This window comes from Pelodiscus sinensis, chromosome 11, assembly GCF_052426305.1.
Source record: "Pelodiscus sinensis isolate ZL-2025 chromosome 11, ASM5242630v1, whole genome shotgun sequence".
Classification (NCBI taxonomy): Eukaryota; Metazoa; Chordata; order Testudines; family Trionychidae; genus Pelodiscus; species Pelodiscus sinensis.
Window position 1 is genome coordinate 48,374,902 of NC_143062.1, and position 17,371 is coordinate 48,392,272.

A 17,371-nucleotide genomic window follows, 5' to 3' on the forward strand; every position below is an offset into this window, starting at 1 on the left:
AAGGCATGGCAGCTCACAGCCCTGGCACCTGTGGGCTTGCTGCCTCATGAATATAAAAGAAACCACTTGATGCCTGGCTCCCTCTTCCAGACAGGGGAAGCACTGGGGACTTCACCTGTAGGAACGTGAGCTTTGCTCCTTCTTTCTGGGATGCTTATAAACAGGGGAGCCAACTGACGTGGGCTACGTCTACACCACACGTTTTTTGGGCAGAGAATATGCTAATGAGGACCTCATTAGCATAAGTCACAACATCATTAGCCTATTTTCTGCCCAAAAACTTGTAGTGTAGATGTAGCCTTGTTGAGCAAGGTGGGGGAGGGAAATGGCGCCACGCTCCCAGAAGGGGCGGGGCTGACGGAAGCCAGCTCTCAGCACCACCCAGAGCATGCCACGCCACTCCTCCCCCACCCCAAGCTCTAAGAGCCACCCAATGTGCGCCATAGCGCTGTGGGGGCGATTTAAAGGACCTGGGGCTCCAGCGGGAGCAGCAGTGGCGGCCGGGCGCCCTCGGCCCTTTTGGGTCACCGGGTGTCAGGGCAACTGCTTGTAACGCCCCCATTACTGCAGAATCTGATAAACATATTTTTCTCCTCAGAGCAGCCGGGTGAGGCAGGGCCCCGCTGCCATGTCCCCTTTTAGAGGGAGGGCACAGTGAGGCTAAGTGACTTGCTCAAGATCACACCGGATGTCTGTGGGAGAGAAGGGTGCTAAGCTCGTGCTCTAACCACTGGACTGTATGTCCTCTCTGTGCTCAGGAGGCAGAGGGGAAGGGAGGCAGAGCAGCAGCAGGCCACGGAGCAGAGCCGGGAGGTGTGTGCCACGGGCAGGTGAATGGCCCCTTCTCGCCACCTCTCCTTTCAGACAGCACGGGACTGCCCCAGGGGCTACGGTGGCCTTGGAGGCGGATTACATGTCTTGAAGCCAGGCTGACAGCAGGACGTTGAGGAACTGGCCCACCAGGGCACATTTCGGAGGCGTTCCCAGAGGAAAGCAGTCGATGGTGAGGAGGAGCCGTATGGCGGCTCACAGCTTTCCTTGCAGCAATGTCACGGCGCTGGTGTTTAAGTACAGCCTGCAATATCTATTTCAATTACAGAATGTGCCATCGCGGGGCACACTCGATTCGCCATCAGCGAGTGGCCAGTTAATGAGGTAAAGAGGGAAAATAGAGAATCACAGTCCACCAGAACTGGAAGGGACCTTGAGAGACCATCAGGTCCAGTCCCCTGCCCTCACTTCAGGGCACAGTCTAGATCGTCCCTGATAGATGTCAGTCTAATCTGTTCGGGTATGTCTACACTACAAAGTTAGTTCGAACTAACGGACGTTAGTTCGAACTAACTTTCATAGGCGCTACACTAGCGCTCCGCTAGTTCGAATTTAATTCGAACTAACGGAGCGCTTAGTTCGAACTAGGTAATCCTCATTCCACGAGGATTAAGCCTAGTTCGAACTAGCTAGTTCAAATTAAGGGGTGTGTAGCCCCTTAATTCGAACTAGTGGGAGGCTAGCCCTCCCCAGCTTTCCCTGGTGGCCACTCTGGCCAACACCAGGGAAACTCTATGCCCCCCTCCCAGCCCCGGACCCCTTAAAGGGGCACGGGCTGGCTACAGTGCCCGTGCCAGGTGCAAGCCTGCCAGCACCCAGCCAGCAGACCCTGCACCTGGCACGGCTCGAGCCACCCACCCGATGCCCCCCAGCCCTCCCCCTCTTTCCGGGACCAGGCTTGCGGCTCCCGGGAGCTTGTCCGGGACCGCAAGAGGCGAGCACCCGCCTGGGCTAGTGCGGACATCATGGACCTCATCCACGACCTCCGCACTAGGCACAGGAAAGTGGCCGGCTTGGGCAGGAGAGCTGCCAGCCTGGCCACCCAGGAGCAGGTGTGCAAGAGAATCAAGGGGGTCCACTGAGACCCCCGACCCTGAGCCCTGAGCTTACAATGGCCGTCCTGGGTCAGACCAAAGGTCCATCTAGCCCAGTAGCCTGTCTGCCGTCAGCGGCCAACACTAGGGACCCTGGAGGGGATGGACCGAAGACAGTGACCAAGCCATTTGTCTCGTGCCATTTCTTTCCAGCCTTCCACAAACCTTGGGCAGGGACACCACTCCTACCCCCTGGCTAATACCACTCCATGGACCCAACCTCCATGACTTGATCTCACTTCCCTTTAAACTCTGTTCCAGTTCTAGCCTTCACAGCCTCCTGCAGCAAGGAGTTCCACAGGTTGACTACACGCTCTGTGAAGAACAACTTTCTTTTATTAGTTTCAAACTTGCTACACATTAATTTCATTTGGTGTCCTCTAGCTCTTCTATTATGGGAACTAATAAATAACTTTTCTTTATTCACCCTCTCCACACCACCCATGCTTTTAGAGACCTCTATCCTGTCCCCCCTCTGTCTCCTCTTTTCTAAGCTGAAAAGTCCCAGTCTTTTTAGCCTCTCTTCATATGGGACTCGTTCCCAACCTCTGATCATTTTAGTTACCCCCCCTCCCAGCCTCTCTCTTCCCCTCTCCCACCTCCTTTTCCCAGTCTCCCCCAGTTTTGTTCAATAAAGACAGATTCCATTTTGGAAGACACGTTATCTTTATTTTGTACATCAAGAAGAGGGGCTAGGGAAGGGTAAGTGGAAGGAGGTGAGGGAGGAATTGGGCACAAGCCCCCGATGGGAAGGACTGGGCTGGCTGTGCGGGCTTCTGGGGGTGGAAGCTCTCCTGCAGCCCCCCAATTGCCCCCTCTCCCCAGATGGCAGCCTGTGGCAAGTGCAGCCGGGACTTCCCCTGACTTCCCTTACGCCTCGTACAATGAGAAGAGTAAGTAGTCGGAATAAGAGGCCCGTTATTTCAAAATAACGGGCTTGCTGCGTAGACGTGCACTATGTTATTCCGAAATAACGCTACTATGTAGAAATGCTCTCGGTTAAAACTTTGCCTGCAATTAGTCTACTGCTTCATGAAGCAGTATCTCCATGCTCTTATTTCTCTGGCTTTAATCATCGGCTCTGGACTCGTCTTCTATGGTCTGGTTTTGAGTGGAGAAAGAATAGTGTGGAGAGTTCCTGTGTGAATGCTGCAAACCACATGGTTGTACTCTGTTGTTCTGAATGAAACCTAACGAAGTTAGGTCTGGATCCCATCATCCACTAGCAAGGAGCCCTGCAACCGTCTAGGGTCCCACAACAGCAAGCATTCCCTCCCACACATCCAGTTGCGGGACGGAGGCCTGTGTGTGAACTCGTCAAGGCTGATGCTTCGACGTAGCAATGTGTACACGAGAGGGTTGTGAATTATTGTTACAGGTAGGAGAGCGATGCGACTGTGGCGAAGACGTGCCAACCATAGAGCACCTATTGAACTGCAGCACGGTTAAGATCTTTCTCCGGGAGGACCAGCTCTGGTTCATTCCGAGCTATAGAGTGGATGACACATTTGGATGTCAACCTTTAATCTTGGTCTTCAAGTTGTCATACCAGTGAAGAAGGGCAGGGCTCTTTCCTGTCTTCAAGTATTGTTCTCACCTGTCACCTCCTGGTCTGGTAGCAGGCATGGTGGTTTGTGAGCTGGGCTGGGGAGATGGAAGGGTTCTGGGTGAGATCAGGTGCTGAGCCATAGGAAAGACCGGTTGAGGGAAGAAGAAAAGAGGGTTCAGAGTTGGGGGAGTGGTTCTGGGATTTGGGTCGGGAATGGGATATCCTAGGCCTGCTGAGATCGGACAAAGGGAAGGGATGATGCGCCTTGGAAGAAGGATAAGATGTAGAATTGCCATCTTAAAACCACCCAAATCATTAGGGACGCTTGTTGTTATGTAAACATGTTATTTAAATTGGCTAATTTGCATCTTCATGATTGATAAGCCTATAACCATAAACTTCTAATTTTACAACTGTAATTCATAGATTTAGTGCGGGTGAAAGGCTACAGTGACAGAAGCCTGCTGTTTATCCACATGGAAACAGCCATGCAAGGCACCCCTGCACCACACACACACACGGCCCTGACCCTGCACGTCTGAGCACTGATTTGGGGAGAGGGTGACAGGGCAGTTCACTCTCCACAGCTCAGGAAGTTCTTGACCCGTCAGCTGGGTTTCTCAGAGAGTGCATGAGTCTGGGAGGTGGGAGCTGCAACAGAAGCCCGGCTGCACCACCTGCCCTATGGGAATGAAAGAGGGTCCTCCCCTCTCCCCCCCAGTTAACAATTTGATGTTCCTCTAGCCAGCAAGCCAAACACTAAGGTTCAAGCTGACCACAGAACATCTCTGGGCGGGCAAAGGGCATCTCCTTTAACACGGGGCCTGCCTGGATAGAGCAACCCAAGTGAGAGGAAGTTTGGGGGTTGGCAGGATTGAGCTGGAGCTAGATGAGCTGGTTTGGACGGCATGGGGCTGGTAGAATTGAGTGCCTGGGAGAAAAGAGTGGGGTAATTGGGGGCAGAGGGCGTGAATTTGTGTATGTGAGATGGGTAAGAACCAGACTGGAGTGGGACAGCACAGAAGCTGGGAGTGGGAGAGATCAGACGTCACAGATCAGAAATGTGACTTCTACTGTGACGGAGCCTGTTTTCCACCTTGAACGGAGGAGGATGGTAGAAGAGAACACGGAGGGATCCCTCTCTTTCCTTGTTATCATCCACTTCCCGAGGCCCCACACAAAACACCCTGCCCCAGCACACCTCCCCACACACACGTTTGCTCACTCGGGAAACCAGGCCAGGAGGTGATGGGGTTGGAGTGGGTGGCGCAGGAATGGCGGGAGGGCTCCAATACTGGCAGCCCTGCCTCTGGCCATCATGCGGCTGATGACACTCCCTGACGTGGTTTTAGGGCCAATTGATGAGGCTGGGCTGGGCAGAGTAACTACACTGCACTGCAGGCAGGGGGCCCCCCAAGGCCAACAACATCTCTTTCTGCTACTGCCCTTGGTCTGTTGCCTGGATTTATTGCCCCTTATCCCCACCCCTGCTGTGCTCCTCCCAGGACCCGGCTGGGGAATGTCAGGCCCTGGGGCTCCTTACTGCAGGGGGGTCAGATGAGCAGTGGAGGGGGGGGGCTAAGGCAGTTAAGGCAGAGCAGGGGTTACAAAGGGGAGCAGGTGAGGGGAAGGAAGGAAAGAGCGGGGGTTGCAGAGGGGAGCAGGTGAGGGGAAGGAAGGAAAGAGCGGGGGGGGGGGGGGTTGCAGAGGGGAGCAGGTGAGGGGATGGAAGGAAAGAGCGGGGGGGGGTTGCAGAGGGGAGCAGGTGAGGGGATGGAAGGAAAGAGCGGGGGGGGTTGCAGAGGGGAGCAGGTGAGGGGATGGAAGGAAAGAGCGGGGGGGGGGGGGGGGGGGGGTTGCAGAGGGGAGCAGGTGAGGGGATGGAAGGAAAGAGCGGGGGGGGTTGCAGAGGGGAGCAGGTGAGGGGATGGAAGGAAAGAGCGGGGGGGGGGGAAAGAGGGGGGGGGTTGCAGAGGGGAGCAGGTGAGGGGATGGAAGGAAAGAGCGGGGGGAGGGGGAGGGTTGCAGAGGGGAGCAGGTGAGGGGATGGAAGGAAAGAGCGGGGGGGGGGTTGCAGAGGGGAGCAGGTGAGGGGATGGAAGGAAAGAGCGGGGGGGGGGGGGGGTTGCAGAGGGGAGCAGGTGAGGGGATGGAAGGAAAGAGCGGGGGGGGGGGGGGGGTTGCAGAGGGGAGCAGGTGAGGGGATGGAAGGAAAGAGCGGGGGGGGGTTGCAGAGGGGAGCAGGTGAGGGGATGGAAGGAAAGAGCGGGGGGGGGGGGGGGGGGTTGCAGAGGGGAGCAGGTGAGGGGATGGAAGGAAAGAGCGGGGGGGGGTTGCAGAGGGGAGCAGGTGAGGGGATGGAAGGAAAGAGCGGGGGGGGGTTGCAGAGGGGAGCAGGTGAGGGGATGGAAGGAAAGAGCGGGGGGGGGTTGCAGAGGGGAGCAGGTGAGGGGATGGAAGGAAAGAGCGGGGGGGGGGTTGCAGAGGGGAGCAGGTGAGGGGATGGAAGGAAAGAGCGGGGGGGGTTGCAGAGGGGAGCAGGTGAGGGGAAGGAAGGAAAGAGCGGGGGGAGGGGAGCAGGTGAGGGGATGGAAGGAAAGAGCGGGGGGGGTTGCAGAGGGGAGCAGGTGAGGGGATGGAAGGAAAGAGCGGGGGGGGGGGTTGCAGAGGGGAGCAGGTGAGGGGATGGAAGGAAAGAGCGGGGGGGGGTTGCAGAGGGGAGCAGGTGAGGGGATGGAAGGAAAGAGCGGGGGGGGGTTGCAGAGGGGAGCAGGTGAGGGGATGGAAGGAAAGAGCGGGGGGGGGGGGTTGCAGAGGGGAGCAGGTGAGGGGATGGAAGGAAAGAGCGGGGGGGGGGGTTGCAGAGGGGAGCAGGTGAGGGGATGGAAGGAAAGAGCGGGGGGGGGGGTTGCAGAGGGGAGCAGGTGAGGGGATGGAAGGAAAGAGCGGGGGGGGGTTGCAGAGGGGAGCAGGTGAGGGGAAGGAAGGAAAGAGCGGGGGGGGTTGCAGAGGGGAGCAGGTGAGGGGATGGAAGGAAAGAGCGGGGGGGGGGGGGGGGGTTGCAGAGGGGAGCAGGTGAGGGGATGGAAGGAAAGAGCGGGGGGGGTTGCAGAGGGGAGCAGGTGAGGGGATGGAAGGAAAGAGCGGGGGGGGGGTTGCAGAGGGGAGCAGGTGAGGGGATGGAAGGAAAGAGCGGGGGAGGTTTCAGGGGGAGGGGGCAGATGGGGGTTGGCAGAGGAGGGCGGATCCCCCATTCGCCTCCTCTGCAACCCCCCACCCCCATTAACCTGCAACCCCCTCCGCCCCCCATCCCCCCTCCGCCCCGCGCCCCTCCCAGGTGCCAACAGCTCTCATGCACGCGCCCCTCCCCCTCCCCTTGCGCCGTCCGCCCCGCCCCATCTCCGGCTCATCCCCTCTCCCGGCGGCCGGGGCACGTGCGCACACGCAGCCGCGGCACGCGCCGAGGGGGGGGGGGCAGGGACCGGCGTGGGCATGCGCGGGAGGGGGGGGGGTTTGCGGGGGAGGAGGAGGAGGAGGGAGCGCGCGGCGCCGGCTGCCCCGCCCTCTGCGTGCGGCCGCGCGGTTCCAGCACCCTGGCCAGCGCCCGGCAGGGCAGGGTTAACGCGGCGCGGCGCACGTCAGCGCGCCCCTCCCCCGCCGGCAAGATGCCTCCTTCGCGCGCCGCAGCGGCCAGCAGCCGCGGATCGTCCTGCTGCGGGGCGGCTGCCTGCCGCTGAGCCCCGGACTCGCAGCGCCCTCCCGGCCGGCGGGTGCTCGTGCAAAGGGCCGGTGCTCGTGCAAAGCCCCCGGTGCTCGTGCAAAGGGCCGGCGCGCGTGCAAAGCCCCCGTGCGCGTGCAAAGGGCCGGCGCGCGTGCAAAGCCCCCGGTGCTCGTGCAAAGCGCCGGCGCGTGTGCAAAGCCCCCGGTGCTCGTGCAAAGGGCCGGGCAGGCGCGTGTGCAAAGCCCCCGGTGCTCGTGCAAAGCGCCTGGCCGCGGCGAGCTCCCCGGGGCCGCGGGCGCTCCATGCCCCCGGCCGCTCCCTGATCTCCCGCGTCGCTGGCCCCGCAGCCCGGCCGGGCCCCGCTCCGCCGCCGGCATGTTGGACCCGTCGTCCAGCGAGGAGGAGTCGGACGAGCTGGTGGAGGAGGAGAGCAGCAAGGAGGTGCTGGCTCCGGCCGCCGCCGGGGCTCGCCTCTCGCCCAGCCGCACCAGCGAGAGCGCCGGGCCGGGCGCCGGGTTGCAGCCCGGCGGCCGGGCGGGCGGCGGCGGCGCGGGGGGCGGCAGCGTCCGGCCTTCCAGCCCCAGCCCGTCGGTGGTGAGCGAGAAGGAGAAGGAAGAGCTCGAGCGGCTGCAGAAGGAGGAGGAGGAGAGGAAGCGGCGGCTGCAGCTCTATGTCTTCGTGATGCGCTGCATCGCCTACCCCTTCAACGCCAAGCAGCCCACCGACATGGCCCGCCGGCAGCAGAAGGTACGGCCCGGGGCAGCAGCGCCTGGGACCGACGGGGGGGGGGGGGGCTGGTATTGCCCGGGGCAAAGGGACGGGGAAGGCTGAGTTGGTGCTGGCCGGGCAGCAGGCGCTGGGGAGTGTCTTTCAGGGGAGCAGGGGCAGGGCCGCTGGCCTTGGGCGACGGGAGCAGGGAGGCGGCTGGGGCTCCCCAGAATTGCCTGCTCCAGAGGGAGTCCCGGCGCACGCATGGCCTGCAGCAGCTGGGCCAAGGCGGAGAGAGGGAGGGTGGCAAGAGGCAACAGGGGAAGTAAAGGCGCAAAGCGTGCCCAGAGCTTCCTCCTTGCTGCACCGGCTCTTGCTGCCCAGCTGGTGGGGACAGTAGCTGGACCAGTCCTTCCAGTCAGATGGTCCGTGTCCTCCTCTGTCTGCCTTTTCCCTTTGCCATGGGTCACTGCGGTATCGCCAGGGCCCCCTTGGCTTTTTAAACACCACCCTGACATTGCCTGGATCCCCCTCCCTCTTGGTTGTGGTTAGCAAATGGTCCCATTCCCCTGCCTTTCTCCCTAGCCTTCCTGTTCCAAGGTGAGTCAGGCGCCCCTCTCAGCCCAGGCATTGATCTGGGAGAGATCTAAGCAAAGGTTACTTTGCCCCAGTTGCTTACAGGGCTTGTCCTGCTATGAGCTCCAATTATCGCATCAAAGCCTTTGTATCCCTGCTGGAGGAGTCCTCGCTATCAGCCATCTCTGTGCCGCTTTGATGTCTCTAACAATAACCAACCATGCTCCACATCAAATTCGGCTCACTTGTTTTCTTTTCAACCCAGTCATTAAAAACTGCACCACAGCTGATTTTTTTTGCGTATTTCCTTGACGGGTTATTGCACCTGCTGAGCTGGATTTTTGAAGAGCATCACTGGCCGTGGCTCTGAGCGAAATGATCAAATGCACAAAATGCCTGCATTTAAATAACCTGAAGACACACACAAGTTTTGATCAATTCAAGGGTGACTGAAATGCATTAGTTGCACATGTCGCATGTTACACTTCAAAGGCACTATGTACCCTACGGCAAGTTATGTTGTTGGGGCGAGTGTGGGCTTATAAATTATTTTTAAACACAGGTTTAATTTATCCACTCATAATAAAGATGTTTTCTTTGGATTCATTGCAATCCAGTGTACATTCGGATTCATAAGAATCATTGCAAAGAAGCCTTTGCTGATTAGATTTCTGTTTGTGTGTCCAGATGATAAAGTTTGGAATTCTAGCCATTCAAAGATATTTTTCACATACACACTCTAAAAAGCAGGTGATATGACTGCACTGTTGAATATTTGCTTGTTACATTTATATTTTACCAAATTCAAAGTGGTGTTTTAGCTACATACTATATGTAACTGTGTTCAAAAGCATTAACATAAAGGTTTGTGTTTGCACTGTCATTATATTTTGTACACACGCGCAGACATGTTCTGTCTCTTACAACAGAGAAGTTAAAGTACTTCAGAATCAAGCTAGAAACTTGTATTCTAAGTTTCAGCCTGTAATATTTATGGCTAAATTACAAATGTTACTAGTTATCAACTGAAGCAGACATGTAAATAAAGCTTACGTTGAAAGTGCTGACACAACATTAACTATACCCTTGTGAATGCGTCACTACAATACAGCAATATATAGTAGTTCCAGACAAAAGAATAGGAATGAACATCTCATCTGGAGTCTAAATCAGATCCGATACTTGTGTGAATTCAAAAAAGTGTTGTTGACTCTGTTTTAGTTATGGTGGTTTTATCTGTTAGTTCTCCTTCTGTCAGATTAGAGACCAATATAGTAATTTGGGTTTTGGAGGGCAGTTAATTCCCCCAGGCACAGAATGCATTTCTGTCAAATGCAGCTGACTTTCTTCCCAAAGCAGTCTGAGTAGAGAGATAATGGGATATGGCTATAAGGAGTATCTGCCAGCTTTTTTATTTCCTGTTATTTAATTATGTTTATTGGCACTGTAAGGTTGGACCTGATTCTGTTTTGTATTTACAAAGCATCTGTATAAACCAGGAAGATTTCAGGACGTTCATTCAGTATGGTCACTCCACATAGCTATTGTTAATCATGGGGGCATGAGGAGGTGGAAGTGAATATCTGTACCACACATAGCATGAAGCCAATATAAAGCAATCTGGTGTTAGTAGGACATTGCATTTTCCGTGCTTTGGTTGAAATATGGTGATGATGATGCAGCTAGATTTGTATGTTATGGTTGTTCTATTGCACTTCTTCTAGTAGGCTGTGGACATATTTTTAGTTTTGCCATCCTGTTTCCTGTAATACTTTTCCATATTGAAGGGGAGGAGTGTAATTGGGTTTTTTTTGTGTGTGTGTACCTGGAAAAAGGAAAAACTAGGTTGCAGCTAAAGGTGAGCTGCCAGTAGAAATTAGCTAGCCACAGGAACCTAAAATATTTTGGTGATCTGAAAAAAGATTTAGTCCTGCTTTACACTCGATCACATGGAAAAATAAAGCGCTAACAGGAAATGGAGAAAGGAAGGTACAGAAAGTAGACTCAAAAAGAGACAAAAATGAGGAGGGGGGAGCTTAGAGGCAGTACAAGTGAAACCTTTGCGTGTGTGCGTGTGTGCGGGCAGGGAGTGGGAGTGGAGAAGGATAAAGTGGGGAAAGGATGTTAAAACAGGACTACAGAAGAAAGTGAATCTCTGTCAAGAAGAATAATGTAAGGAGGTGTATTTGGCCTATTTATGTAAGTTGTAAAACAATTGTGACAAAGGAGCTGTTGTTGTTGTTGTTGTTGTTATTATTATTATTTTTAGAAAGCGTCTCCTAGCCTATAATAAGAGTTTGGGAAACTGAAGCATCTGTTTTCTCGGACTGTATGTAACCATTCTCAAAAGTGATTTCCTTCTGCTTCTCTGTTGTCCGTTTCTCAGCTGTGTTGTCCCAGAAATCCCCTGAGATGGAGGCTAGACTTGTCACAGGCTGAACTCCCATTGACTTGAATGCATGGGTTCCCTGAGCAAGGAGTTAATGATTGGCCCACCAGTGATCACAGGTGCGAGGGACGCTGCACTTCCTGGCTTGAAGCAATTTCCATGTGGAACAGGGTTTACAGTTTGGTGCAATGGCTCTCGGCTCCCCCACTACAAAAGCTGTTTCCTCCCTCACCCCCGCATGTGAACTGTTGTTATCCTGACAGATTGATGTAGGAAAGAGAAGGTGGCGTGTTTACTGTTTTTTTTTCTCTCTCGCTCGGCAATGGTGTCATTAGCGAGAGAACAAAACGTGGATCAAGTTGGACTCATTCCACGCCTGGCCAATCAAGAGTTGTCGGTTACGATAGTGTTGCTGGATTTAATAGTCTTTATGGAAACTTTATAGTCATTCATGTGCTTTGTTTATAAGGTCCTGACTCAAAAACATACGCCTCGAGATAAACTGGGATCTAACCAGTACTGTCTTTCCTAGAAGAAAGAGGATTCATTTCTTTGAATTCTTATCCTTAGTTTCCCTGTTTTACAGGAGGTTGAACCAACACTTTCTTGATGTGCAATTTGCATTATATCCCTTAAAAAGTTTGCCGTCTGGAAAGGAATTAACCAGATTTTGCAGAACAATAGATTTTTAAGCAGCAAGATTCCTCCTCTCGTCTCTTGCACTCATCACATTAAATGGAACTTAGTCCAGCCACCTTTGCTCAGAAGGATGCAGGAGGGAAGACAGGAATTAGTGGCTCTAGGATCACTGGGAGCGTTCCTGTAAGGAAGAGGTGTGCTGAAAAGGGAGGATTTTCTTCGTAACATGCAGGGAGCACTCTAGTGATGTAGGAGTGGGTTAGGGAACAAAGGAAGTTAAATATTTCATCCTGCAAGAATGTAGTCGGCCTTGGCTTGATGAATGCAGACAAAGTGCTGCATTAGTAATGCCAGGTCTACGCTACGCAAGAAAGTCAACCTGAGATGCGCCAATAGCCTAGCTGGAGTCGACGTACCTTAAGTCAGATTCCTGTGGCATCCCCAGTGCAGGAGGTCAATGGGAGAAACTCTCCCATCAACGTCTCTTACTCTTTACTAGGGATGTTAGAAAGTGGATAATTGTTTAACCTCTGAAAAACTCAGCAGTTAAGTGCACCGGCGAGCACTTGCTCCTGGGGAGCTGGCTGCCGCTGCAGGAAGCCAGCTTTTAAGCCAGCTCCCGGCATGTACCAGTTCCCACCAGTTGGTCCCACTCCCAGTGAGCCAGCTTCTGCCCCCGCATCCCTGATACAGAGGCAGTAGTGAAGGGCAGCAGCCAGCTTCCCGGGAGCTGGTACATGCCAGCAGCTGGCTATTAAGCTGACTCCCGCCCCCACACTGCTGCCTCTGTATCAGAGGAAGCAGTGCAGGGTGGCAGCCAACTCCCCAGGAGTGGGCGGTAGTTTTCATGTAGCTGTGAGTGTTAACCAATAAGCCCAGGCTATTGTATTCACATCCCTAGTCTTTACTAGACCCACTCAATCAAACCCCAGAAGATTGATCTCCAGAGAGTTGCTCTCCGGATAAGCGTAATCCTGGCCTAAGGGTCATCCTCCTACTGTAGATGTTCTGTGACTGATTAAAGTCTGTCAGTCTTATAGAACTATGTATTTATCGATGGTTTGATCCTGTGGTCCTCAGTGCGGGGGTGGGGCGGGAAGCCCAATGGATTTCCATAACCATTGCATTGCACTATGCTCTACTACATGGGTGGACAAAAAGGCCTGTGTGGGCTGGATCCGGCCCACCAAATAGGTGGATACGGCCCACGGAGGCCCTGCTGCTCCCTTTCCCCCAGGCCAATTAGTGCTTTGAAGTGCTGCTCGCAGGATGGGGGGGGGGGGAGAGTGGAGGAGGCTTTACGTGCTCCCCCGCCCCCAGGATTAGAGCCTGGGGGCCCTGGCCCTGGCCCTGGCCCTGGCCCTGGCCCTGGCCCTGCGAGGTGCCTGCGGCACTTCAAAGTGCCACGTTCTCCTGGCAGGGCAGGAGGAGGCTGGTCTGGGGGTGGGGGGAGCATGCGAAGCCTCTTCCAGGCCATGGCTGCCTAGTGGGAAGGGAAGGCAAAGGGGCTTCTCCACCCCCAGACCAATCACGGTCTCGGGGTCGGTAGCCCCACCCCTTCCTCTTTAGGCCCCACCCCTTCCTGTTTAGGCCTCACCCATTCTTTTGTGGCCCAGGGCTACTTCAAACATTTTTGAAGTGGCCCCTGTGCAAAAATTATTGCCCACCCCTGCTCTACTACATCAGGCATGATATTGACAGTGGCAGCTATTGTGACTGAGCTGTGTTCTAGCAACAGGGTACCATAGGTGGGACAAGCTTCATGCTTAGGATGCAATCCTGTAATGGGAGGGTTATAGAGGGTGCTGTGGAGCCTCCCTGGGTCAGGCCCTGCAGCCATCTAGAACCTATTTCTGGTGGGCTGGATTGAGCCATCAGGGCAGTGCACACTGTGCTCGCCAGGAGGAGCCATAAGGGAGGCAGGGGAGTTCTTTGCCACAACCCTTTTCAAGGCACAACATGCTCCTCGCCTGCCAGCCAGGTCTGCTGGGGCCACAATTGTGCTCGCTTGCTTTTGGGAGGGGTGAGGCACGGAGCCTCTGCTCTTCCCCCGCTGCATCCAGAATACAATCCACTCCATGGGAGCAACAGACAAGATGGGGTGCCCCATGCTATAGGGGGTCTTCTCACACTCCCTGGGTGACTTTTAGCCTCCTACAGTATTGTGTCCAGGGCTGCCTTTGCAGTAAAACACCCCTCTCTCCCCCGATTTCAATGACATTCACACTGGTTCCAAACGCAGGGTGTGATGGACCGGGCCGTGTCTGGGCATAGCTGAGGGCGTCCGCTCAGGGCGAACTGCTCAAATCCGGGGCTACTTACAGCCCCCGACTGGTGACCTCTCCACACAGGCCACAAACCAGTCCCACAGAGCGCTTCAGCAACCTGCCTGAAGCCTCCCGAGCAAAACCCCTCCGACACCCCAGCAATATCCGTGCCCCAGATGGCCCCGGGCCTCATACACTGGTGGGGGGTCCTAGCCCGAACAAGTTCTGTCCGGTTCCAAGAAACCAGCCACAGATCCCTGGTCAATTTACCCTCTGGACCTTACCACAAATCACGCTGGGCCAATCCTTTAGAATCTATAACTAAAGGTTTATTATCACAAGAAAGAAAAGCATGAGAGTAAGGTTATTAAAGTACAGTACGTTACATGCACCGAATCTCCCAGTTCTCGATGCAGGCTCTAGCAGAGATGTTACAGCTGCTGGTTTAAAAGTTCTTATTGCACATCCTAAGGTCAGGATGGGTTCACAGGTCTTCCGGGCTCTTCGATCCCTGCAGTGCTGCCTCTGGGATGAAGTGCTGAGCTGAGAACAAAATGGCATCGACCACATGGCCTCTTTATACCTCCTTCCTGGCCTCTTCTTGTATGCAGCAAGTCACCTGGTCAGAGGCCAATCTCTATGTTCCCTGCTGGCTGCCCTCAGGTGACAAACCCCATTCTTTGGGTGTGTCCATAGCCTATTGAGAGCCATTGTTCAACAGGGCTTTGCTACTCAGCCTGTCCATAGCCATGCTTAACCACATTCAGAGAAATATTCAGCTTCCACACAGATTACAGATTCCTACCTACACACACAGACTTTATACACTCACATAGATAGCGTACATAAGATTAACAAACAATAAGCTCCCATTCAATACCCCACATGGCTCCCTTTCATATCAATTTCTGGGGCCAACACCCCCACCTAGGGGTGCAGCAGCGATCTGGCTGCTTCCCTCCAATTCAGTAATGTGACGCAGGGCCTAGTGCGTGCTGTGTGGACACGAATCTGTCAGGGTTGGTACTTGGTCCTGCTGTGAAAGCAGGGGACTGGATTCAATGACCTTTCAAGGTCCCTTCCAGTTCTAGGAGATAGGCAATCTCCATTAAAGTGAACGAGCCCAGGTACTTTTCAGAAGAGTTAGGATTTAACACCCCTTCCCCCATCACTTCTTCCACCATTGCTGTGCCGGTATGTTGTATAACGCCCGGCTACCACTTCAGAGATGGCTGGGTTAGTCGTATGGTAGTGTATGCTGTAGTTGCTATTTATCTAGCACCATGGATGTGCAACATAGAAAATGTACTCTGTGAATTGTTGTGGGATCCTTCAAAGTAGAGTAAAAGGAACTATAGAATTACCCTATGTGGTTATGGTGGTACAGTATAGATAGCACAGCAAACAGTCTCATGGGAATGTGCAAACAGATGACTATGCAATGCACAGCTAGGGTGTGTCTAAACTACATGGCTCCATTGATGGAGCCATGTAGATTAGGCTGATTGGCAAAGGGAAATGAAGCCTCGATTTAAATAATCGCGGCTTCATTTAGATTTAAATGGCTGCCGCGCTGAGCCAACAAACAGCTGATCAGCTGTTTGTCGGCTAAGCGCGCTAGTCTGGATGCTCCCGCACCGACCTGAAAGCCCTTTATCGACCTCCCCGTTATGCCTCGTAGGATGAGGTTTACCGGGGAGGTCGATAAAGGGCTTTCAGGTCGGCGCAGGAGCATCCAGACTAGCGCGCTGAGCCGACAAACAGCTGATCAGCTGTTTGTTGGCTCAGCACGGCAGCCATTTAAATTTAAATGAAGCCGCGATTATTTAAATCGCAGCTTCATTTCCCTTTGCCGAACAAACAAATCTACATGGCTCCGTCGACGGAGCCATGTAGTTTAGACGTACCCCTAGTAGAGCAGGTAATCCCTGTTTATGCCAGAATCAAATAAGCTCTTTTTCAGACTGCAAGGGGAATTCTGTCTAAACCACGTCTACACTAGGGGGCAAAGCCAAACTAAGGTGCACGACTCCAGCTAAGTGAGCAGCATAGCTGGAGCTGATGTACCTTTAGTTAGAATTTCTGTGGTATCCCCACTGCAGGGGGTCGACGAGAGAAGTTCTTCTGGCAACTCCCCTTACTCCGTGCAACCCGGTGGTGTACCAGAGTTAACGGCAGCACGATCAGTGGTGCGTTGATCACGTCCTTACTAGACCCGTTAAATCGACCACCAGGACATCGATCTCCCCATACGTGTAGACAAGGCTTAATGGTGCTTCCCCATAGAGTACTTCTTTTCAAGTCTCTGAGTCTCGATCAGTTTCAGGGCCAGAGAAAGGAGTGTGTTATCAATATGTTCAGACGTAGATTAATGTTGGTATGCCTTCATTTATTTGCTGCATTTGGCCTTCAGTTTAGCAGATACACATGCCTGTGGTTGAACGGTAAATCTTATTCACATTTTATTTTAATTCTCCAGAGGGGATTCACATTTGTTAGTGGCTTGCCTCATTTTTTTTTTTAATTTTTATTTTTTTTTGCCTTTGCTTTAGCTCTCATTTGATTGCTGGGAGAAGAGTTCAACATGGCATTTCCCTGCACCCAGTTGAGCATGAATCATAAATCCTTTGCCAAGGCCCATGAAGGGTAGCGGAGTCAGATGCATAAATCGATTTAGGAAGGATTTGTTCACTGCTTCAGTCCAGGCTCTAGCATTCTTTTTCTATGAAAGCCCCAGCCTCTTGCCCCTTTCTTTTGTCATAGCTGTTTCCTAGTGCATAGTTCTAGGCCGTTGGGGATGCTTTTCCTATCCTGCACGCTCACACTTCCATCAGACAGAACATCACGCCCCCACGACACCTTGACACCAAAATCAAAAATACACGAGGTTAAATGGGAGACGAAGAATAGCTCAGTCATTTGAGCAAGCATAAGGTAAGTGGAAGATGAATGGATGTCGTCAGGGTTATCAGTACCACGTGTTCTGTGTTTTATTTAGAAAGCAGCAACGTGGAAGACTCTTTAGTTTGTTCTAAAATGTAATGAATCCATTAGGCGAGACATTAAAATTAATGAATATGTTAACGGTGATATTCAACAGACATCTGTGTTTTTGTGCAGTGTAGGTGAACAGGCAAAAGGGAAATAACTAGAGAGATTGTCGTCCTATCTATAGTAGCCCAGTGTCTGTGCGTCTGTAACGCCGATGTACACGGCCACGCCCCCTGGCGTGAACATCAGCGCCCCTCCCCCCTTCCCCTTCCTCCGTGGCGCGCTCAGCTGGGCCCTGACGGGGGAGTGAGCGGCGGCAAGCAGCCGTTTGGGTCCACGCTCCCCACGCGAGTGCCACCGCTTGCTCCCCCACCGGGGCCCAGCTGAGCGCTCCCAGCTGAGAGTGCTACAGAGGGAGGGGTGGGGGTGGGGCTGTCCAGAAGGGAGGCAGGAAGCAGAGCTGGGGGGGGGCGGGGGGGCTGTGGGGCTGGCCAGCAGGAAGACGGGGTGGGAAGCGGAGCTGGGGGGGGATCGGGGGCCGTGGGGCTGGACGGGGGTGGGGCGGGGGGAGACAGAGGAAGGGGGGCGGGAAGCAGACCTGGCGAG

General features: G+C 54.0%; 1 protein-coding gene across 8 annotated transcripts in view; it reads left to right on the plus strand.

Annotated features, from left to right (window-relative positions):
* Positions 1–7,047: 7,047 nt before the first annotated feature.
* The window catches only part of CADPS (calcium dependent secretion activator), a 418,422-nt gene continuing 408,098 nt past the window's right edge, over positions 7,048–17,371 (plus strand). For 3 of the 8 annotated variants that reach the window (XM_075938474.2, XM_075938479.2, XM_075938475.2), the window contains exon 1: positions 7,049–7,942. In XM_075938474.2, the coding sequence (XP_075794589.1) occupies positions 7,571–7,942 (372 nt within the window). In that variant the 5' untranslated portion in view covers positions 7,049–7,570. Of the gene's footprint in view, positions 7,943–17,371 lie in introns of all 8 variants that reach the window. The other 5 variants (XM_075938478.2, XM_075938480.2, XM_075938482.2 and 2 more) reach the window with 3 other exon arrangements.